The 25,429-nt window shown below is 37.3% G+C and overlaps 1 protein-coding gene across 1 annotated transcript; it reads right to left on the reverse strand.

Moving 5' to 3' along the window:
- Positions 1–420: 420 nt before the first annotated feature.
- cop1 (COP1 E3 ubiquitin ligase) lies at positions 421–23,964 on the reverse strand. Its single transcript, XM_055201779.2, has 20 exons — positions 23,402–23,964; positions 23,107–23,166; positions 22,926–23,023; positions 22,639–22,703; positions 22,015–22,134; positions 17,521–17,589; positions 17,382–17,441; positions 17,149–17,240; positions 16,421–16,478; positions 16,203–16,317; positions 15,708–15,843; positions 15,350–15,493; positions 15,134–15,242; positions 12,594–12,675; positions 12,392–12,508; positions 12,184–12,301; positions 6,664–6,788; positions 6,289–6,449; positions 1,697–1,741; positions 421–1,485 (listed from the first exon to the last, which is right to left on the reverse strand). Exons 1-20 carry the CDS (start codon positions 23,644–23,646, stop codon positions 1,468–1,470), a joined length of 2,037 nt encoding a protein of 678 aa, XP_055057754.2. The 5' UTR covers positions 23,647–23,964; the 3' UTR covers positions 421–1,467.
- Positions 23,965–25,429: the final 1,465 nt, after the last annotated feature.

Here is a 25,429-nt window from a genome sequence, read left to right on the forward strand (position 1 = left end):
CCAGGTTAGGTGCGTTTATCGAAAAATAATGCATACCCATGGAACATTTCTCAACCAGAATAAAATAAAGAATCAGAATAAAGCATTCAACAGCCCAGTGGAACCATATAATAGATGCTATACACAACAAAGGTAAAATCATCATCATGTGGGTTATGAGTTCATGTAGTTGTGTTCCTGTAGCACAATTGAGTTACCGGTGCAAAAGGTCATGTTTCGATTCCCAAGGAACACACATACTGATAAAAAGCTCCTAAAAATAAGCTGGGGGTGTACTGTAGGTGTATGAAGGGAATAATATTAACGCTATGAAATGACTCGAACCTGGATGAAGATCTTAGCATTATAGGAAGTGCACGATAGTGCACAGTACTGAGAGATAAAAAACCGGATGTCTATTCCAAAAAGCGACACTGTACATAACCGATGAAAAAGAATCATTTATTCATTTAAATAAACGTGTTAAAATTGGTAAATAATAAACAGAGTAACTGGGATGCAACATAGGACTTATGAATAAAGCTTGAGACCTATGATATTACGGGTCTGATGTTTACACAATATCTATAAATTATTCAAAATAAATAACACTTGTAGAAGAACTAAAAGATGAGAGAGCAGCAACGTTACGGTTGTGATGTTAAGTAATCCCAATGATGGATACATAGTGTCATTAAGACTTGACGAGTTATCATTTAGGCCACGTTAGAAAATGTGTGACCAAACAGCCACAGAGATCGCAAAGATGGCAAAATACCATCAATACTTGAGAGCACTGGAGAATCTCATGCAAAGGTTGTGGAGACTTTGTGGGACATACAAGAAGTAAATGGGAATATCAAAATATGTATACTTTAAATATAAGCATGTCCACGTAACCAACAAAAAAGACAATAGGTAAAGACGGTTCAGTAATTCCATTGGGGAAGGCCGCTGGAATATGCCAAAGCTCATACATATCTTAGGGATATACAGACACGTTGTATGAAAAACATATATGGATACAACAGGCTCAAAAATAATCATTTAAAGATTGCTAATTTATACAACAAAAAGTATTTCATTGTGTTATGGTCTTGTGCTTTGGCCTCAAATGTCTCGTAGGTCCCGGACTGGCTAGAATGTAAAGGTCTCTTGTAAAGGTTTAACGCAGGTTTCATTTCAAAACGCTCCTTTCGCTCCACATTCAAAGATGTGCAATAACTTTATCTGTCAAAACCTTTATTTCAGAAAATTTCGTCAAAAAGAGGCATTCACCACCAGCCCCCGTTAGCACAAACAGGTCCTTACATACAACGATAGTACGACGATGCAGAATGATCAAGTCCTTTACAAATATAATGCTGATAAAACCCAGTTCTGCCGGTTGCTTCTTGGAAATGTTTGCTCCAAGCTTTAGCCCCTTTCAATAAACTGCCAGTAAAGCAGCAGTTCATTAAAAGCCTCCGATTCGATTCAAGTGGACCTTCAGACCAGCTCAAGTACCTTTAGAGAGAAGTAAAAACATGTTTAGTTTGCCATTCATGCTTGGAATTCGTTTACAATTTCCGAGAATAACAGTGGATACAGTTTTAATAATAACTAAGTGATTGTGACTACACTTTAGCCATTAGTAATAACACAGCTCTGTATAGATCTTTACAGTAAATGCACATCTTTGCGTATCTACTTCGACTGTCATGCAGTATGAACACACCTTGATTGTTCCTTGACTGTTGGCTGCAATCAGCACATTTGACTCCTGAGAATTAAAACGGAAATAAATTCATTTTAGTATATTGACAACACGTGCAAAACAGTTTTTCGCTAAATCAAAGATGGGAAGGTTGTCTAATGGTATGTATTAGGGCTGAAATTAGACATTTTAGAAATAACTACTGAAAATATAAAATTACAGAGTATTTTCCAGCATTTTTTTAGATTTTTTAAAAGATTTAAGTGCCAAATGTGGCACTAACAGACTCATGCTGCGTTCACACCAGTCAATGTGAAGACGCGTTGATGCACGGTCTGGAGGTCTCGCAGCGCGAATGAGGTAGAGGTCTTCACGGGTCCACTTAGATCCGAAAACCCGAGGTCCGACCCGAGACCCGATGGGGTTCGGGTCTAAAAGTTTCACATGTGCCTCGGACACGGGTCGGGTACAATAATAGCGGCATCGGGTCTCGGGTAATTTAAAAATGAATGTTTTTTTCTGAACGGACCCGAGAAGACCCAAACTCTCTCGCCTGTGTGCGTCAATGTCCTTTTCAAACCTCTCATCTGTTTGCCAAGAGCGCTTGCGACATTGTGTGGTTGTCGGAAGGTTCATTTTCGTTGAGACAAACATGTCAGTCAATTATAAATGTACATTTTAGCGGTTACGTTGGTGTCGTCGTCAGATAACAAAGTAAAACGAATGGAGCAGCTCGCCAAATTGGTGCAAGGCCACCGGAGTTTCTTTCTGTCTGACTGCTGCGCGTGGGTCTGCAGAATGCCCACACGTCAGTGCCGTTTACATTCGGTTCTAGTTGGGTTAAAAAAAAAATTTTCACTAGTTCGGGTCGGACTCGGGTCTAATTTTCTCAGCTTTTGTCTCGGGTCGGGTCTTTCTTTAAAAAAAATTTATTTATGCACGTCGGGTGCGGGTATGAAGTCATTCGGGTCATTTCGGGTCGGGTACATTTCTTTGGACCCGAGAAGACCTCTAGCGCAGTAGACGCGATTCTTCCTCGTTCGCACGAATGCCACGCATTGAGGGTTGCCGTGGGAAACGCGCAAGTTGAAAAATTTGAACTTTGGCGGAAAAACACGTCACATTTACCAAGGAGCTTGCTCTAATAGTGACGTGATTACAGAAGCCCCTCTCATGACACGAATTTCTGTGTGAATGTATCGATGACTAGAATTTCATGCGCGATTGAAGCGAGTAAACTCAAAATGTTCAAGCGGCAAACTAGACGCGGTAGACTCGTAATTGACGACTCAAACGCGGCTGGTGTGAACCCACAGTAACAGGTTTCACTTTCCCTTCAACACCATGTCCTAACTAGACGCCTTTTCAATTTTATTTTTATTATTTAGCAGCTCCTCATCAGTCATGAAAGCTGAAATGAATTGTAACTTCAAATTGATAAAATTTTTTAAGTGCAACAAGGAATTTTTACAGTGTATGCGGAGCAGCTGTGACATCGCAGAAATAGAAACCATTTCTAAAATAGAAATGTTGCGGCTGGTTAAGACAAAAACTTAGATTAACATGGAAAAGATGCATTATATCGTGTATCACAGTGTTGCGTCTGGTTAGGGTACGGTGTAAATTTCACAACTGGTTTTAACTTAACTGGTTATAAGCAAACCTTTATCAAAAAAACATGGTTTTACTACAATAATCATAATTTTACCGTCGTTTTTAAAGCAAACCCATATTTTGTAGTAACAATGGTTTAACAATAGTAACCATGTTTTTAACTGTAATAAATCTATGGTTCATAAAGGAAAGGGCTACAGTAAGCAACACAGGTGTGAAAAGAGACACAGGAGTGTATTATGAATGAGTCGCCAAAAAGGAAAGTACAGCATAAGGATATGGTTTTCAGTAAAAAGATAATAAAATGAAATACCAACATTTGCAAGGTGTGATAGAAGAAAATCACGACAAAGGTGATAGCACAACCGCCTCATCTATATTTTTTATCATCTCAACCAGCATTATGATGGTAAAGCATATTTGGCGTGCTGTTTGAGGGGAGGACTCCTCCCCCTCTTTAATGGAATAGATATACCAGCTAAGAGTAAAGCCTGATTTATAGTCGTTCGTAAGCTCTACGCCGTAGGTAATCCGTAGCCTGTGCGTAGCCTGACGTGCACCTCTCAAAAATTTTAACAGCGCGTCAGATCTACGCGGACCGCAAGTGCTGTGATTGGTCCACCAGAACCCCTCCCGTCAGGTAAAAAAAACAATTTCATAGGTATTTCCGTTTGTGACGGTGAAAACAAAGATGAGCCATGTTGAGGAGTGATTTAACTCAAACTGCAAAAAAAGTCGTTGTTTATTTACTTCCATCATTGCTGGTCTTCTCAAATTATACACAACAAGTTGCGGTTTCTTCTTCACTTGTGGGTTAACTTGCTAAGCTTCTTCTTCTTTGGCGTTCGCGCTGCTACTGTGGTTATACGCGTGGTTACTGGCTACCAGCGGTCTGCGCGTGTGTTTGTACGTCGACGCAAAAGTATAAATGAAAACCAACGCGGAACCTACGCACAACTATAACGAGTCCTTAGGGGGCGTGCACACCAACGCTTTTATGCCCGCGGCCGGCGCATGTTTTCAATTGTTTCCAATGGAAGCTCTGCGTTTTTCAAATAAGCCAGTAGCTAGCTGTTTTTTTCCGCGCTGAAAACCGGCGCTCTGCGGTTTTTCCGCGCTCGGCGCTGAGCGTCGAGAGTTGACAGAGATTCAACTTTGGGAGAAAAGCTCCGCTCGTCAATGTCAGTTCTCACACAGCCGCCCAATCACAGTGGAGGAGGGGCGGGACATTACCACAGCAACCAACCGGCTCGCAGCTGCAGTATCAAAGCGCTCAGCTGAAGAAAGCTGGCACTCAGCTGAAAAACAGCTGGCATTCGGCGTCCTCAAGGCGTTTTCAGCCGCGTTTAAAAGTTTTGGTGTGTCCAGCCCCTTAAGGGTGGAGGGAAGATGCAAAAAAAAAAAAAACACTAGACAGAGGTCAAAGGACAGCTATATATAGAGACCTCTTCAAGCTGGGTTTACATGACCATGCTCCTCCCAAATGAAATTGCACCAATGGCACTTTTCCATTGCAGAATACCCCACTGTTTTGTTTAGGTCAGGTCGGGTCAGCTCACTTTGGCTTGGTTAGCTTTTTCATCGAGTTTAGTAACACTTCGTAGTGGGAGGGATTATATTATATGCGTGTCGTTATATTTGTGCTGCCTACTGCTGTGACATCATACATGTGAGAGCGGCGTTGTACATTCCCATACATTTTATTTTTCAGTCAAAATTAGATGTTAAAAAATTAGACCACAAATAGATGTTTGCACATCGCGTTTATCACAACCTCTGTCTCACATGACAGTTTCTGTATAAACCCACGGCATCAGTCGATGCGCTACGCTGAGCCTAATTTAAGTTGCATTTAAGCAAATAATGTCCACCACAAACTGCAAGTCTGGAAAACACTGTTATGGTTTTCCTGATTCTCAACCTGTGGATGTTTTTCATCGCTAAAAGGTGCAGCGCAAGCTAGCATGAAGGTAAAGCTAATCTTTTACATTATAGCGATGATGCTGGTAGAGATGATTCTCTCAGAACAATCAGTGATGTACAGTGTTTTCGCGTCAGGTTTTGGTATCAACCTCGACCAAGGTGGTACTAAAAAAAAGGATCGGGTACTACGTACTGCACCCAGTGGAAAAGCCCCCAAAAGTAAGCTGACCTGACACAACCGGTGGGGTACTATGCAATGGAAAAGCTCCATAAATGTAGATGTTGTATCTAAATTATTCTTTTTTTTTAATTAGAGAAAGAGTCCTAATATGCATTTGCCTTGATAAGCATTCTGATTGAAACGAACCTCCCTGGTCACTGCTTTGTATTTCATTATACCCATGATGGGATGAATGCGCACAAAGACCATGACATTTTATGTCAGAGTAATTTATGTAAGGATGAGAAACCCAATTAATTAAGACAAAGACGCCAAGGAGAAATTCAGTTGAGTCAGCACATTGGTTTTGCACACAATATTTGTCGCGCTTTGTTCCCTGGAAAAATGTGTAAGTAAGGTAAGTAACATGTGGAATGTTGTTACGGTGACGACACGATAAAAGGCAGGCTGACTTTGATCCATATGTTGCATTATTAGTAAAACTGAACTGATCGTGCTTGCACAAAGGAAAGCAGAAGTAATCGCAGAGCTGGATATGATAATTGTGTCATAATTTTCTCATCCTCATGTTGTTCTAAATCTGCATGAATTTCCTTTTTCTGATGAACACAAAAGAAGATATTTTATAAATGATGGTAAGCACACATCTGATTGTAACCATAGACTTCCATAGTAGGAAAACATGTGACAAATCATAAAGAAGGTATTTTGATAAATGATGGTAAGCACAGAGCTAACGGTGCCCATTGAATTCCATCATATTGTTTTTCCTACTATGGAAGTCAATGGTTACAATCAGCTGTGTGCTTACCATCATTTATCAAAATGTCTTATTTTGTGTTCATCAAAATAAAAAAGGCTGAGTAAATGATATTAAACAAAGTCATACTCGTACCCCATCAGGTAGTGCTCGCCAACAAACTGCACTGACAAACTCATTGGTGTCGTCCTCCTTTTTGTCCTTGTCTAGGACACTTTTCACAGTGTCGAATTTGAAAGTGAGAAGCGTCTTGGAGAGCCCCTTGTAGTAAAGGTATAGCGAGTTGTTTTCACTTCCTATAGGGAAAGAAAATGAGGCTGATCAATTTCCTTAATGACTTAATAAAGCTTTCAAATGATTTGAATGAGGCAGCATCTACATACATTTATTTCTCATTATAACTACAAACTGGCTTTAGGATTACAAACTGGCAAAAATATATTAACAACCCCAAACCTTTAAATGCTTCTAAAGAAAGGCCATTCCTACTTCCACTATACTCCTACTCACCACATGCTACATAATCTCCATTAGACGCCAGACCCACAAAGTTCTTCTCATTGATGTGTCCTTTAAAAGAGCGCAGGCAGTGGGGCTTGTTCACGTTCCAGAGTTTTAGCTGACTGTCTGTTGAGCTGTGGAAAGTCATACTTGAATTTAGTTAACAGTTGTTAGTATCTCAGATATCTCATGGATTAGGACTTTTGATACCAATACTGCTGTTTTTAAACATTGTAAATACTTAAATTTGTAAGAAAACGTATTTCTTGGGCTATTGCACATGCATCCCAGTCCTGAGTCATTTACATAAAAATCAATCAACAGTAGGGGGGTATAAGAAAATACTGATACATGTATCATGACATTTTGTTCAGCAATACTGTATAGAGACAGAGCGCAGTTATGCAAATTTGAAAACCACGCCCACCGGGGGGGGAACGTAATCCAACCGTCTCCATTGACTTTGTATTGCGAGAAGCCGCCTCCTTGTCATTTCTGGCTTATAACAAAAACTGAATAATTCCTAAAAGCTGCTGTGTGACAATATGTACAGCAAACAAGCCAAAGAACCCAAAAATACGTTTTTATAAGCTGTCGAGCCGTAAAACCCAGTCTTTAAGGAGAATAAAGTGGATCGCCGACTACGTTTCCCCCTAGTGGACGCAGTTCTACTAATAGAAGTACTATGAAAAGTTGCCTGTATCCATTTTTGTGTCTGTAAACGCTCGTTTTTTGGGGTCGACAGCTTATAAAAAGTATTTACAGATTAAACTTAAAAACAGATTAATACCTAAAAGCTGCTGTGTGACAAGGTGTACATCTAACAACCAAAAAAAAATAATAATAATAATAAGTTTTTATAAACTTTCGACTTCAAAAAACGAGCGTTTAAAGAAACAGAAATGGAAACAGGCAACTTTTCATAGTACTCCTATTAGTAAAACTGCATCCAATAGGGGGAAACGTAGTCGGCAATCCACTTTATTCTCCTTAAAGACTGGGTTTTACGCAGGGGTGCAAACTCATCAGGGGTGAAAAAGGTGACGAAGACACAAGCGTTCATATATATATATATATATATATATATATATATATATGGGTCAAAGACGAGACGTCACCATTTTGGTGTCCGCATCAAATATAATTTACAAAAGTGATTTTACATACAAAAAACACCTATAAAATGAAAGTAAAATGTCTACTTTTATGTTTCAAATAACTTTTGTGAAAATACAATGACCAAATATGAGTTTAATAATGCTCCAAAGTGTAAAATCGTCATTCAGCGTAATGGTCCGGACTATGATTTTACTAATAGATTTTTAAATAAACGTATAAAATACCATGTTAAAAAAAATATTTGCTTCCTTGGCATGTTCACATAAGTGTTGGCTGTTTTATATTAATAGGACTATGTGTTATTTTTTTCGTTAAATATTGAAACAACTAGGGGACTTTTGTCCCGAATATGCAGTTTGTCAGAGGTCATTCAGTGTAACGGGATCAGGAAACCATTTTGAAATTAAATAAACAAACAATAGTCATCAAGCAGTCTGTGACATCATCAAAAGGCCCCCTGAAGACCATCTGGTGATTCAGCAAGGTAAGTTTATTGCTCTTAAATACTTGATAATTTCACCTTTTCATAGTGTGGTATCTTGAGTTACAAAAATGACTGTCATTCAGTGAAATGCAAAAAAACACTTTTATTGTTAGATTATTTGAAAAATAAGTAGATGTTGTGAGTAATGATGATAAACCTTTCTGGTCAAGTTCACTGTTTGATATAGGTATCTAGTTGTTAACTTCTAATATTAGCTTAAGTAAAAGTTTCGTCATTCAGGGTAATGTTTTGTCATTCGGTGTAATGCAAATTGTATGTTACACCACAGTGTCATCCATTACACTGAATGATAGTGTCACTGTTTAGATAACATTTTTTGCATTTTATTTCTAATTCAGATAAATGAGGGATGTTTAGCACAAAAAAATATATCAAACTTTATCAATATTATTGTTTTAATGTATTTTTGTCGTTTTGGTACTGATTTCTTTTAGATGCCCACAAACAAAAAGAAAGTTTCTAGGCACTGGCAGAAAGTTAATGCAGACCCAGTAGCTAGGGCAATGCATTTAGCAAGGAGACGAGAAAGGTATTGAGGAGTGCAATGTAAAAATAATAGGGCTGGGTTTAAAAAGATAGATTTCTCGAATTTAATCATTTCTAATTTAGAAGAAACAATAGTGATTTGTAAATCCCAATAATCAATCTTTCAGTCTATGCTGTTTTCAGATGATGTTAATCAATATCAAATTGATTTGAAATTGAATCAAATCGTGAAATTTGTGTCCAAGCCTAGCCCTAAAGAATAATAGTTTACTGCTGTTTTTAGATAGAGACTCCACCCTACCTATACCACAAGTTAAAGGGATAGTTCACCCAAAATGAAAATCTGGTCACCATTCACTCACTCCCACGTTGGTAAAAACCTGTATGATTTTTTTTGTTCTGATAAACACAAAGGAAGATATTCTGAGCAATGTTTGCAACCAAACCGTTCGTGGACCCCATTTACTTCCATATTATTATTTTTAGTATCATAGTATGGGGCCCACAAAAGGTTTGGCTACAAACATTTCTCAAAATATCCTCCTTCCATTCACGCGGGTTTGAAACAACACGAGAGTGAGTAAACGATGACAGAATTTTCATTTTTGGGTGAACTATCCCTTTAAGAGAGGCCACTGAGGGGATTCTCCGGCCACAAATCCTGATAACATGTCATTTATGTTGCCAAACAGAAAGTATTTTTAATTAATAACACGTTTTATATAGATCTGTGTCAATAATTTTATGTCAATAATTACATGGAATCTGTATTTCAGCAACCAGAGAAGAAAGCAAGCTGCCTTGGCTGCAAATCCTGATCACCTGTTAATCAGGAATTTATCAGATGCTGCAGCTGAGAAGAGGCGAAAGCAATGGCGGGAAAATAAAAAAAAACACAGGGCAGAAGCTAAACGTATAAGGGCAGTTCTGGATCTTATTATACAGTATTACCACCTGTTCAGTTAATTTTTACGAATATGATATGCATTATGTAATAAAAATGATTATTAATTTCTGCATCTACTTCTGTGATTTGTTAAGGAATAAAATGATACAGAATAATATTCAAAACATTGCAATAATGGAAACAATGACACTATTTTTGTCAAAAATGTCATTCAGTGTAACAAACCATGGTCATTCGGTGTAACAGATATATTCATGTAGAAATGAAACAATATACCTATTCTGAGCTGTACTTATTAAAATATGTATAATAATGTGTGATCCTTCAAAAATTTTATTTGATTTGAATTGATTTTCACTTCCTTACAAAAACTTCTTGCTGACAAATGGGTAAAACCTAATGGTTTAAAGGATATTGGTGAAGTAAAATGCTTTAAAATGACAAATAGTTAGTATTTGGTGTCTGCACTGTGATCTATAAATAGAGTCTTGTAATGTGTCATCAAATAATAGTTTTTCTAAAAATGTCTGATAATATTTTTTTGCATAAAAATATTGTTACACTGAATGACATTTTAGTTGGTGTCTTCTGTACAATTCCAGTAAAAATGTATGGTAGTAATTCTTTTTTGCTCAGAAAAACATATAGTTAAACAGGACATATTCTAATGTATGTGAAAAAGACTAAATTTAAAGCTCTTTTACACTTTTATTTTTTTTATGCTTTAAACCCCCTTTTCGTCTTTGACCCATATATATATATATATATATATATATATATATATATATATATATATATATATATATATATATATATATATATATATATATATATATGACATACATACATACATATTATAATTTGTAATTTATTTATTGTAAATCTTATTCATTTTAGCATTTGAATTTGATTTTATCATTTTAATTTAAATCAAATTTGAAACTGTTAGCATTAAGTAATGCAACATCAATTACTAAAACCAATTACTGTAATGGCATAAACAAAAATTAATAAATGCTTATATACAATATAATGTTCATTTTTCGTTCATAATGCATTTACTAATGTGAACAAATACAACCTTTTTGTAAAGTGTTAAAGAAATTTGCATTTTTATTATTATTTAGTAGTACAAATAAACAAATAATTTAGGGTTTTTTCTGTTCCACAGTCATACCTCTAATACAGAATATGAACCCTGAACGAGCAACTCGAATCAAACTCGTGTACAATTTGACGAATGTTATTAAAGGTAGAAAAGTGATTTAGTTAAGAGCAGTGAGAGATTTTCTCTCAATACTGTTTGATTAACACGAGTGACAGACAGGAGCAAAATTAGGTAACTTCCCCTTTAAGACCGAAGTCCGACTCCGGATCTGTTACACATGTGTTTTCTCTTTTAGCTGTTTACTTTCTCTTAAGCCCTGAATTGTCGTGTTTATGAGGACACTTGCAAAAACCGGGAATTTTGACGCATGTGTGTATTAAAGGCTAATACAGCGGCAAAAATACTTACAAGCCTAATGAGAAGTGGATACACGGCTTCCACGCTCCTCTCAAACAGAAAAAGGTATATAGCGCATATAGCACTGTTGTTTGTGTTTCAACGGCTTAAAATCACTTAATTTAAAACTGCGGTGTACAAATGTTAAGCTTTTATGACCACGCGCACAGCAACGTGACGTGGGCGCGTAATCTCGAATGAGAAAGTGCGCTCAATCTGCAGACTGCTTAAACTTCGGCAGCAAATGAGGTGATTATAAATTGTAAAACATAACCCGCCAAACTGACATCATTACCACAATAGCTGGACATGATTTTCATAATTTCATTTACTGCTACCCAGTCGCAACGGCAGACCCCCCTCACCCCTCATTTCAAAAACTCATCGGATCTAGACGAATCACAAGAATGACCTATTTTGGATCAAAAACGGCGAATTTCGCCGAAAGGTGACAAGTTTGCACCCCTGTTTACGGCTCGACAGCTTATAAAAACTTATTTCTGGGTACTTTGGCTTGTTAGCTGTACATATTGTCACACAGCAGCTTTTAGGCATTATTCAGTTTTTTGTTATAAGCCAGAAATGATAAGGAGGCGTCCTCTCGCAATACAAAGTCAACGGAGACTGTTGGATCGCTTTCCCCCCCGGTGAGCGTGGTTTTCAGGTTATGACGCGCTGCGCTCTGTCTCTATTTGATTCTAAAAATGCTATTTTAATACGTATTGTATATTGAGAGATTCTTGCTAATACAAAGTCTACATCCTTTCATAGTCAATACAGAAACTCTGTGAAGATCTTGTTTGTTTAGGTTTTGATACAAGCTGTCCACACACACTCGCATGCAATTAAAAAAGCAATTAATACATTTTTACATATAGCCCCTTTAAGATCTGTTTTTACGGGAACCATTTTATCCCATTAGTAAAACATGAAGTAACTTCTTGTCAATGACTAATACACCCAGCGCATTCAAATGTAATTAATGAAAGATAGATGGTATATACATACGCAGAGACAATCTCTTCCCCATTGACAAATTTGGCGTACGACACTGCTTTCCTGTGGCCTTTAAATACCATGATGGGCTGCTTAGTGTTTCTCAGGTCATAGTAGTGAACACAGTGGTCTGAAAGAGATTTCACATTTGCCAAAATGTTAAAAGCATTTTTCAACTTTTAAAATATCGATTTCAATAAATTATACATGTGCACTGTACCTGCACAACCAAAAGCAAGGTGATAGCGAGAGGTCGGGCTGAACTTGACACAGCATACATTGGCCTTCGCTTCAATGCTGGCTACTGAATTGTCCAGGTTGGTGGACCACAACTTGACTGTGAATAGGACGACTTATTTATGAGTATTTATAAAAGGAAGTCTCCGTAAGAATCAAAGATGAAATGGTGCATAAAGAAATACCTTTTGCGTCATCTGATCCTGACGCTAAGAGCTTAGGATCCATGAGGTTGAAATCCACACTCCAACATCGCTTTTCATGCTCCTGTGAAAATTGAAAGTCAATATCCGACTTAGATTAGGCATAAAGAAATTGCAAGTGAGAGATGTCTGAAACTCCAAGACATTAATAAAAACAACACTTCTTATAAGAAATCTTATGATAGACAAAAAATCCATGAAATCAAATAATCTGTATAAACAAAACTAAAAAGTTTGACTAAACAGATTTCTTCTAGATTGATAGATTTTTCTTTTATGACAAAAAATCGTTAAGATATTAAAGATCATGTTCCATCAAGATATTTTGTAAACTTCCTGCCATAAATATATCAACACTTTATTTTTGTGAGTGGATGCAGTGCTAAGGACTTTATTTGGAAACCTTTAAAAAAGGCGATATTCACATTTTTTTGCAACCTCAGATTTCAGATTTTCAAATAGTTGTATATCAACCAAATATTGTCAAAACATACATCAACGGAAAGCTTATTTATGCAACTTTCAGGTGACAAAATATTAATAAAAAAGACCCTTATGACTGGCTTTGTGGTTTTGGTGTTTCATATATCTGGTTATAAACAACATTTTTTTCATATTCAACATAGTACCAATAGATTAGGTAAACTTACATTTAACAGATGTAATTCGTATGAATGCAACAAAATCAAGTTCAAGAACAAAATGTTCAAGAATTTTGTAGTATTACCTTAAAGGCGGAGTCCACGATGTTTGAAAGCCAATGTTGATATTTGAAATCACCCAAACAAACACGCCCCTACCCCAATAGAATCTAGACCTTCTGTTGATAGACCCGCCCCACACATATGCAACCTGGCATTTGATTTGATTTGATTGGCTAAAAGTGTGTTTTGGTAGTCGGCCCGTCTCCTTTTCCAACGTGTTTTTCAAACATCGTGGACTCCGCCTTTAATTCAATTAAAGGAGGGGTTCAATGGTATTTTATGCATTCTGACTTATTAACACAGTTTAAGAGTTGTTTCCTCATGCTAAACGTAGGCAAACATGTCAAAAAAGCAGTTGGGCGTGTTACAGAGCATTTCTGTGCCGAATGCACTTCGCCAGGGTTCGTATACGTTTTGGAAAGTTTTTAGGGTTTTTTAGGGGGTCAGGGGTTTCTATACATATCACTTTTTTTATGGGCACTTCCCCCGGAAAACCCCGCCCACCCGTCAATCAGCAGGAGACGCTAGAACTTACAAACATCACATCACGCGACACAGCTTTGTTTAATTTCACAACTCAACAATGGCACGAAAGAAGAAGTGTGTTTTTGGATGTAAGGAGAAGAAATCCAGCCTTATGAAAACAATGGATATAGTTTATTATCCGGGGTAGCAGCGGAGTTTTGCGTGTGTGTTTGATGCGCTGGATATCCCAACCGGGTCACAAGTTGCATGCCGTAAGTAAGACTTCTGTCTTATGTTGGAAATAGGCGCGTGAATATTATATAAATGACACGAACATGCAGTGAATCATAAGTTAAGCAGTGTTGTATAGTGTTGCATGACTCGTACTCGCTCCTCCCGCGGTAGTAACTCCTCATTCTTCATTTTTTCGTACGTTATCGGAAAGAACTGGTAAAGCTAATCTTTCTTTTATAAATCTGATTAAATGAAAGACTCTTTGGAGATATAAAGGATGTAATACTACTCTATAGGTACTCCAGATTAACATCAGAAATGCAGAAACAGCGTGTGTTATAGGAGCTTTAAAGGTGCAGTGTGTAAATTTTAGCAGCATCTATTGGTGAGGTTGCGAATTGCAACCAACAGCTCAGTCCACCGTTCACCAAAACACATAGAGAACCTACGGTAGCTGCCACACGACAAACATGTCATCGTCTGAGAAAACTTGTTTGTCGAAATAAAGTTTGTCCGTTAAGGGCTGTTGTAGAAACATGGCGGCACAAAATGGCGACTTCCATATAAGGGGACCCTTGTTGAATGTAGATAAAAACACCTCGCTCTGAGGTAATAAAAACAATACAGTTCATTATGTAAGGTCTTTAAACACCACTGATAATATAGTTTTGTATATTATATTGCATTTCTGTCAAGAGATCCTTCTATAAGTTACACACTGCACCTTTAACTAAACCGAATAAGGAGCAAAAACCAATTTAAGTGGAGATGCAAAAAAAGAGAACTTTCCAAAGTACATAGACTTCAACATAAACTATTAAAAGTACTAATACACTCTTAAAATGAATTTATTAAAATAACACAACTTGTGTCTAGTTAAGGACAACACATATAATGTGTTATAATTTCTTTGTTATTTTTGGAACAACACCCTTTGTGTTAACACATCTTGTGTTGTCCCTTTTATTTATTTGAACATAAAATCAACACGAAATTACAAAATGTGTTAAAATAACACAATGTGTTAAATAGGATAACACAAAACAATGTGTTAAATTAACACATCTTTTTTAGAGTGTATAGAATCTATTAACATAATAAACCTGACATGCTTATTACCTGGTAGACTTTAGACCTCTGGCCTGTAAACCCATCCCACAGAATGACAGTGCCTTCATAGTCACTGCTGGCCAACAGATTTTTGTGGTAGCTACTCCAGCTGATACAGCTATTTAAGAGACAAAAAAAAAAAAACGAGCGTAACGACCTGGTCTGCTACTGCATAATGAACAGAGAACATTTAGGTCAGCCCCTGATAACAGATACTTTTTATACCTAATTTTAGAGTTACATGTCATCTCGTTGACAGGATAATGAATGTCCACAGCATCCTGGATCACAGTTCCATACTCAAACACTTTAATTTTCTTAGTGACACCGGCAATGGCAAAGTAATCACAGTCGCGGTCAAACTCAATGCTGCAAAAGATGATAGATAGATTTTAGATTAATAAATAAGTCTCAGTATCAGCGTGTGAAAATTTGATGGTGCTCAAAAAACACAATTCATAATAATAATAATAATATTCAGTAATACAATACTGCCCTCTGCTGGTACCATTAAAAACATAAACATGCAGTCGTCACACAATCCACAAACATGAAACACTTCAAATAGTTTTATTTAGCTTACCTGGACACAATACTGGAGCCATTATAGAGGTCACTAGCGTATGAAAGGGTGGCCAGAGGCCTCACAGAGTTGTAACGGGTAAATTTTGATAGACACTCCATGAAGTCATCTAGCTGGTTAACAGTCCTGCTGTCATCTGTGAAAGAACAAGCCATTATGTTAAACTTAAAGAGGCGGTTTCCCAGACGGGGCTTATTCTTTATTTAAAAGCATCTTGCACTAATCTTAACATAAATCAGTGCCATTTGTTTTGTCTCGAGATGCACACCAATATTGTTTTAGTAAGGTATGTTTTTAAAGTCCTAGTATAACTAAGGCCTAGTCCTGGATTAATCTAAACGCTGTGCGGGAAACTGTCCCAATGAGAATAACACACACATTTTCTAAGCAAGTAAGCAAGACGACAGTACTGGATATAAAAATAAACCGTAAAATACTTCACATTTTATACAACCACAAGAATTATTTCTTTAAAAGCTAAAAACAGGAAGCAACCTGTTATTCTAGACATCCTATTGGAGAAGTAACACTGCTCCAGATCCTCAAAGTGTGCGGTCAGCCGCTTCCGCCGTGATGCAAGAGTGCTGTTGTACCACGTCTGTCTTTTACCCTAAAAATAAGCATAAGGTATAACAATAAACAATGAATATGAGCATAACATAAGGTTATAATGACTTGGCAAAGCAAGAGGGAAAAAAATGGCTTAAATTTACCTGTGAGCTTGCACCAAAAGGGGGTTGAATGTATTCTGCGGGGTCTATTATGCTACTACTGGAAATTAAAAAACAAAACAGATTTTTATTAGAAAACACTGCGTATGTCTATAACGGCTATGATATTAATATGCAATAACTCCAGCATGCGTGCAAACTAAACTAAAATCACGTATAAAGGCAATAGTTTACTCATTTATGACAAGCCACTGGATGGGTGGCCAAAAAACAGAAGCTGAAGGAAAGCTGGCAACACTGTCACAACCGCAACTTTCTTAAACATGATGCCATTAATCTAAGTGCGTCATTGATGCCCAGACACTCTGAAATTTCTCACGTGTCAGGGAGCGGGAACAAATCACTCAGATTTTACAAGCTCAAGTATTGTTTGTACTCGAAGTGAAAAAATAAAAAGTGGTGATTTGAGAAACACTGTTTTGTTTGAAGTGCCAGACACAGCAACAGTGCCTCAAATAATGTTGTGAGTGTAGAGGAGAAAATAATATTTTACTAATCATTTGAGTAATTGAGTAGATTTTTAAATCACAACAGTGTCATTTTGTCCTATTCCACAGTTTGCATGATTTACTATCATTTTAAAATCTGGAAAATATATAAATCATTGATGGGTGACCCTAAATCTTTGAACAGTAGTGCACATAGATGTCAGCACCATAGACACAAATATGGTTTGAGTTGTGTTATATTTAATACGCTGACCAACTTACCTGGGTGCAGGAGAGGGAGCTTCAAACTGGGGAACAGTGCTGTCTAGATTGGGGTCCATGTCACTTCCTTGTGAGTACATTCCACTCATTTCCTTAAAATACAATTACACAAATATATTAGATACATCAGATCCATAACGCTAACTAAAATGACACATTGTTCGCAACAAGTTTTTCAAACAAACACAGGATGACTTCTGTTAGTCCGTCCTGTGGCTCTATATTAAACTGACCTCAACTCTTTTGATATCCTCTTCTAAGAAGTTGAGTTCTTTTTGTAATTGCTCCAGTTGCTGTTGAAGACAAGGAGACATTAATGATCTAGCTGTCAACAACTGTGTATTATTTTAAACATATCTGCGGAGGCTCAACCTCTCTTTTGTTTCGTCTGGCTTCTTTCAAAAATTCCATCAAGATTTGGCGCTGGGCGGCTTGTGATTCCTGTGGAGAAAGTTCAGCAAAGAAACAATAATAAAATACCTCATAGAGCAATCAGAAAGTCATTATAGTAGTCATTCAACAGGGCCCCTATATCACAAATTATGCTTAAAGGAATAGTCTACTCATTTTCAACATCAAAACATGTTATTACCCCAACCAAGAATTGTTGATACATCCCTCTATCATCTGTGTGCGTGCAAGTAAGCGCTGGAGCGCGCTGCGACGCTTTGATAGCATTTAGCTTAGCCCCATTCATTCAATGGTACCATTTAGAGATAAAGTTAGAAGTGACCAAACACATCAACGTTTTTCCTATTTAAGACGAGTAGTTATACGAGCAAGTTTGGTGGTACAAAATAAAACGTAGCGCTTTTCTAGGCGGATTTAAAAGAGGAACTATATTTTATGGCGTAATAGCACTTTTGGGAGTACTTCGACTCGTCTGAAAAGTCCGCTCCCCTTCTCACTCTCATAATGGGAGAGGGAGGGTGTTACTGCGCCGAGTCGAAGTACTCCCACAAGTGCTATTACGCCATAAAATGTAGTTCCTCTTTTGGATCCGCTTGGAAAAGCGCTACGTTTTGTTTTGTACCACCAAACTTGCTTGTGTGGCTATTCGTCTTGAATGGGAGGAGCGTTGATGTGTTTGGTCACTTCTGGCTTTGTCTCTGGATGGTGCCATTGAGTGAATGGGGCTGGGCTAGATGCTATCGAAGCGTCCCAGCGCTTGCGTGCATGCACACGGATGATGGAGGGATGTATCAACAATTCTTGGTTAGGGTAATAGCATATTTTGATATTGAAAATGAGTAGACTATTCCTTTAATAATGTGGACCTTTCACATACCTATAGTTTTAGAATAAAGAAATATACATAGTTTTATACCAACAGACAAATACTTTACTAAGAAGTAGAATTTGGCGGTTGTGCATCAGGTAGTTCAATATACATCCTAAAATGCAGAAACCTCAATAATGTGAAGTCATAAAACTCAGCAGTATAATATGCATATTCACTTAAAAAGGATGTCTAATGCCCTTTTACGCATTCTGACTTATGTATACTGTTAAAGAGTTCGATTTTTATGCTAAACATGGGTAAAGTTTTAAAAATCTAGTTGACGGAGTAGTGACGGAAAGTTTTTTTTTTAAAGTATGACCATAAGAGAATGCACACATTAGCCAGAGCGAGAGCACGCCCATAAAAACGCTTTGTTTAGGTTAAAGAACTCGTTGGTAGCATTCCCTTGAGAAATATTTTTGTCTTTTAGTTTTTAGATCACAAAATCAACAATGTCACCAAAGAAGTGTGTTTTTGATAGTGAGTAAAACATAACCCTGTTCTGCTTTCCAAATAACCCAGTGTTAAGGGAACAGTACATTCATTTTTTTTCCAGGGAAGCAGCGGAGTGGTGACAGTGTGTTTGTTCACGGCATTTCAATGACAAAAGTTTTATAAGGCCCAGTTCGACGCTGGATTTGCAAACAGTTTAAAATTGATAGATGGAGTGGTCCCAGCGATAAAAGAACCGGTGGCGAGTCAGAAACCTATGCGGTAAAACTGCATTAAATGTCTGTGCTTTATTTATTTTATTTTATTTTGTAAATGCATATAAACAACACAAACATATAGTAAACCAAAAGCTATCCAGGGATAATGCGAAGATGCTTGGCAATTTTTAGAAAGAAGTCATATAGATGTATCTGTCTTTATATTTATAAATCTGGATGTATGGATGCAGCAATACTACTCTATAGGTACTCAAGATGACATGAGATAACACAGAAACTGTGTGTGTTATGTCATCTTTAATACCCAAGTTTGAACCAACCTGATCTCTTCTAACGTATTTCACGAGTTGACTAATCTACACCCCTAAACTCAACTTCACAGGGGCAAATCGCACAAAAACTTAAAGTTGGTCTTATGAATTCATACCAATTAGCCACCTTATAAAATATGATAAATTTCCTATGAAATACATTAAAAACAAATGCAAAGTACACTGCAATTGTGATGACCAGCTATGGGTCGTTGGGAGCCTTTCATCATTTGACATTATTTAAAACTAAATAAATCAAGGCTTTGAACCGTTTCACGGAACGAAAACCAGAAACTTTTGATGTTTTCCAAAGAACAGAAACCAGAAACTTTAAAAAAATATATGTTCTGCAACAGAATCGTTTATTTAAAATAATGGTAACCGGTTAATAACGTTATTATTTTTCGTTATTTGACAAGATTTCTGTGCAATACTCTGTAAAGTTCACTTCCGGATGTCGTTGACTCATTGGAGAAATGAGAAGCTTGCCACCAGCATATAGCTTACTCAAGCCCAAGTCTCTAATGCTCAATCATAAGAGGTAAATATTGTAGGCTACCAGGTATCTCAAGATGTTTGTTTTTTTAATACTAATTAGTGGTGTAATGTATCGCAGTTGTTTCGTGATCCGTACCGATAACGACCCATGGTTCGGCTCGCTTGCGATTCGCGGATTAATAATACACAAATTAATTCACATTTGCACGTGTTTCAAAGGCTTGCAAATGTTAACACTTAAGTGATTATAAACATTTTTACCGCAAAAAAGTGCGAAAGTGAGCAATTTTCTGTACGCACAGATGCCATGCGGTTGAATGTGTCCGGTCCAACTTCAATCAGACGTGATTATCCCTATGCTTTGTAAAGATCAGAACTCTTCATGTGTAAACTTGAGAGACAGTTGTGCTACTGTGTCTCATACTGTAGTAGATTAAAATACATTTGGCAAATAAAGCACTAAAAAACAACGTAATTTTCACGACCGTTTATGCTGCATCTTCTTCCCAAAGCGCCGTTTGAAATTCGTCCTCTGTCTGTGTGTGTGCGCGCGTGTTTAAGTGCATTCAACAAATGTAGGCATGTCAGAATTACAGTTATGCCCCTTACATAATGTAGCCTTTTTTAATGTTTGATAACAAGATAGAGACTTAGAATAATAATTTAAGTTTAATGTACTAATGACCAGCCTACTTATTTGTTTGTCCCACAGCTGACATGGAACGTTATTAACCGGTTCGGGAACTGGCCGATTTTGCTGCAAAATTAGGCCAATTAATATGCAGGCGCATCTGCAGGCACCTAAGCATTGTTGTAGAACTTGTGACGCTGCCTCTTGCTGCAAGCAGATCCCTTCTGTGTGTGTGCAGCCGTGCCTTGTTTACAAACAGCTTTAGTAAACGATGGCGGGATTACGCGAATTAAACAGCCAGTACAACAGCGCGACGGGCTTATGTCTCGTGGTGCACTGTACGTGCAAAGATTAGGCTCATTTCATGTGATTAATGAGTGATGATGATTTTTGTTTGCGTGACTGAGAGAGCAGAGCCGCGCACGCACGCTTTCTGTCTTTAAACTGTCTCCCTGCTTTTATTACTCAAAACAAAACTGACTCGATGACGAAAGGTCAGAAGACCAAATCATATCCACAAAGGAAATGTTTTTGTGTTGTTACAGTAACACTTTGTTTACAGTCGCGCTGCTCAGCCTGGATTAGAACGTAACGCGTCCGATTCGCGAACTGACTCCTTTGAACGGATTCGTTTGAATGAACGGTTGAACAACAGATCTGTCCCAACACTAAACTCACAAGACGTCACTGTCAGCACAATCAGTCACTTATAGCGCCTCAGAAATGAGAATGTAAATGTGTTTAGAAAGATTTGCCCTTATAACAGGTCTCAACTAAAAAACAGAGACATTTACTATGTTAACTTTATGATGAATAAATAATTTATCAGGTCTACCAAATAAGGATTTTATCCTACAAAGCAATAAAAGCCATGGTAAAAAACTGATCAAAGATTATGACAGCAGAGTGTCAGGTAATATCTGTGTCTGATAAATGCATGCTGCAGAGTAGGGGCACGATTATGGCACTTTGCTGCATCGATGCTGAATCGTGCATGCGCGCATTGCGATGCATCGCCGAATCGATTATTGTTGACACCCCTACTGCAGAGGAGGTTTTAAAACTCTTCAGAAAGACCAGTCATAATTTTTTTAAATACTTTGACTTATATAGTGACATTTTTACATTTAAAATATCTGCTAATGATGAGAACATTTTGATTATTATGTACATATAGAAAATCGGCCAAACATATTGGCCATCGGCTGCCCTGATTTCTAAATAGCAAAATGAGCATCGGCCAGAGAAAAAGCCATATCGGTCGACCTCTAGTTTGTAACAGAAAATAGCAGTTTTCATCTCGTCACTTTCTTGGTATAGAAAACAAGTTTTTACCAAAATTTGTCAAAATGGATTTATTGCGTTTTGGAACCAAACTCTTCAAATATTATCTGTGGTAGCTGAGGAACCCAGAACTGGAGTTAACTAGTAGTGTTTGCCTGTAACTAGTAGTTTTATCTAGAAGATACAAACCGCCTCCAGTTGTTTCTTTTTTTGCAACAGGTACTCTAATATGTAGTTGACATTCGCTAAATCCATATTCTCCTGATCTGCGCCAAGGACGTCCTGGAAAACCTGCCATTTGGTTCCATTCTGTCAATACCATAAAAAACATGCACAATAAGACACAAAAAATTAAAATAGTTGCCATTGTCTTAAATAATAAATAAAATAAATATATTATTTATTGTTAGGTTAGTCTAGATATAGTACAATCAGTGCAGATAGTATGTGATGAGCTTATGTATAACAAAATAAAAATAAAGCAAACAATATTTTTGAATAATTTGTATCTATTTATCAATCCATCCATTCATCCATCCATCCATCACCCTAGATCAGCATGGAATATAGTGAACAAGTCTATTTTCGTAAGCTTTAATGATTTGTTCACTATACAGTGCAAGTAAAAAAAATTAATTAAAGGAATAAGAGCATAAACACCCGAAACAACTTAAGGTTGAGTAAATTGTTAAGTTTTATATTTTGGGCGAACTATTCCTCATGTCCTACTTATGGAAAACACATTAATTTCTGTCTACATCAACTCTCAGATGTCAACATCTCTCTGAAAATTTCAAAGCAAGGTGGACTTACAGGATGGTCTCGTTTCAGACGCTTCTCCTCCGATCTCTGTTTTTGTTTTAGGATTAGTTCATTTACTACAAAAAGAGGACAATTAACAATCTCTAAATTAACATATTAACCAAATAAATTGATTTCATTAAAACTGGCTTACATTTACATTCATGCGTCTGGCAATGAATATTGACTTGGACTGTGCATTTAAGCTATACATTTTTGGGAACCCACAACCATTTGCAATGCAATACTCTGAGTTACAAGGACATTATAAAACACACATTGCATTACAAAATACATACCTAAAAAGTTGGGGTATAGTTGATCCACATTGTCAATTATATAATTACATTTCGGACATCTGTTGCTGTCTTCCAAACTCTGTCGTATACATTTATAACTACAGTGGAGAAAATAGGTTAGTGAAATAGGTAAATGCAAAATTTATAAACAGATTAGGTTTAGTAAACAAATGCCTCTTACCAGAAACTGTGGCCACACTTTGTCATGTGAGCTTCCTCTATCATCTCAAAACATATAGGGCTGTTAAAAAAAGGGAAAAACATGAAACATTTAGGGCTTCCCTTTACTATCAAACCACCAAAAAACAGAAGCCTAAAAAAGTCTGGTTAGGTTGGACACACACAACTGTGTCATTCAATTGAATATACACAGATAATTATTACGGTTTTAAATTTGACTAACGTTACAGTAACACGCGTATAGAAATGTAAAGTGAAAACATTCACTGAACACATCTGCAGCCTCGTCCACTTACCATACAAAATCATTACTCTTGTCCTCATAAGGATTGATAAGACCGTTATAAAGGGGTCTTTTCCTGCTCGTTAAACCCTGCCGAGCGCTTGGCCCCTCGGCTCCTGTGCCCAAAGTCCGCGAGGACACCCCGTTACCCGAGCTGCTCCCGTTCTGCGCGCCACCGCTCCCGCTGCTCGTACTTCCAGAGCTCGTTCCGGGAACGGATCCCGGCGTGCCGCCGGACTGCTGCCGAGCGCCTGACATGACTGAAGCCGCTTGTGCACGTCGGAAGGCCAGAGCTGCTGAAGCTAAAACTGCGGGGCTTCAGCGCATCCGGGCGGCTGTGTGTGCTACGCTAACCAGCTAAGCGACACAGATGAGAGAAAACAACCCGAAACTTCAACCGAGAACTAAACGGCGCGACTGTGAACGCGACTCAAGCGCTTCTGCTGCATGTAAAAACAAGCGCATCGGGGTATTCGTGTGCAAATGTGAATATAACACTTCGCAGAGATTTGTTGACAACTCTGAGGGCTTTAGAGACTTCTGTCCACTCTCTGCAGGATGTTCACGCGAGAACTTCCCTGACTAGAGAGCTCGTGTGACGCGATGAGCGTCACCACCTGCTGGTATGGAGGACAAACTGCATGAAAAAATCCGGTACAGGCATTTGGCACAAAACTAAAGATGACTTAACGATCAAATAACGAAGAAAAGCAGCCAATAAGAACCTAAAACAAATGGGAACTCATAATCAAATGGCAACAGTACTTCTGCAAATTCTAGGTAAAGGGGAACTATCATAAAATATAAAAGATTTCAGATTTATTGTTTATTTCGAGTCACGTCAAAATCCTGATTGTGTTATTCCAAAGTTTTAATGCGTTTGCTTGTGGGAAGAAAAGTTTGAGCAGTTGTCAATATCATTAACATTTTAATAGTTTACGGTCCTATAAATAAATTCAAAAACATCTGGCTGCAGAACGAACCCTCAACTAAAAAAAAACAAATTCTAATAATCCTTGGAAAGATAAAAAATTGATTTTTTTTTTTTTTACAAATTTTGGTCCATAATTAAAGTAAATATACATGCATTGCATTGAAATATCCAAAGCCAAACATTGCAATTTCTTTACATTAGACGAAATTATTTTATGCATTAGAAAAACATAGACAACTTTTAACAGGTTATTAAATCTATAATAATAGTAATGGGTGTGTGTAGACTTTTTCTATGTGAGTATCCTTATCCGTCTCATTAGGTGGGTTGTTTGGTAATTACACTTGTTATGTTGAGGACAGTGTGTTTCTGTAACGCTTGAATGGTATGGCACATTTAGGTTAGGTTTTTATAGAGAGCTGTTTTCGGGCCTTTTAGGTTATTTGTATTCGAAATCACGCAGAGGTGTTCACTTACCCTTTTAACACCAACATTTTCCCAGATGTAAGCATGCACATGTATTTTACTCTTTTAGTTCCCACAACTGAGACCACACATGTTGGTGTACTGAGCATAATTTATACAAGCCAGCAAAAATCATTTACTATATAAAATCAATAATAGGTCAGTATTGGTCAATAATAGGTCATATAAAATAATTTTGTCTGTATTAAACTTGCCTAACTCTGATAAAAATTGATTTCATAATAAAAGTGAGTGAAGCAGCAATCCGTAACAGCATTGCCAATTGCTTCTTAGCTGACCCAGAACATTATAGAGTCTGAACTAACATGGACATTCATGTTGGTCTTTAACTGGCCTAAAACCCTGCATGAACAATATCCAAAAATTCTGCATATACTGCTATATTTATTATGAGCAGTGTAGCCTTAATAGAGCAGTATGTATCTATGGTTGAACTTGGTGCCACAGTCTAAATTCAAAAGACCTTTGACCATTGGAGACCTTTTTTCCTTGCCCCCCTCCTCCTCAGACTTAATGCTCATGGGTAGCCAGACACCTAGGAGCACAACTGACAATGGGAAGCATTGAGCATTACACTGTAAGTTTGTTTTGCAAATTTTTACATTTGCAATGTTTTTGTTG

This window comes from Misgurnus anguillicaudatus, chromosome 2 (assembly GCF_027580225.2).
Source record: "Misgurnus anguillicaudatus chromosome 2, ASM2758022v2, whole genome shotgun sequence".
Taxonomy (NCBI): Eukaryota; Metazoa; Chordata; class Actinopteri; order Cypriniformes; family Cobitidae; genus Misgurnus; species Misgurnus anguillicaudatus.

Excerpts from the sequence above, each read along its gene's own strand:
- cop1 (XM_055201779.2), bottom strand. The coding sequence starts at position 23,646 with ATGTCAGGCGCTCGGCAGCAGTCCGGCGGCACGCCGGGATCCGTTCCC. Across the intron at positions 16,318-16,420 it reads CTTTTGGTGCAAGCTCACAG|GGTAAAAGACAGACGTGGTA; the intron begins GTAAATTTAAGC and ends GCTTATTTTTAG. Across the intron at positions 15,844-16,202 it reads TAGGATGTCTAGAATAACAG|ATGACAGCAGGACTGTTAAC; the intron begins GTTGCTTCCTGT and ends GTTCTTTCACAG.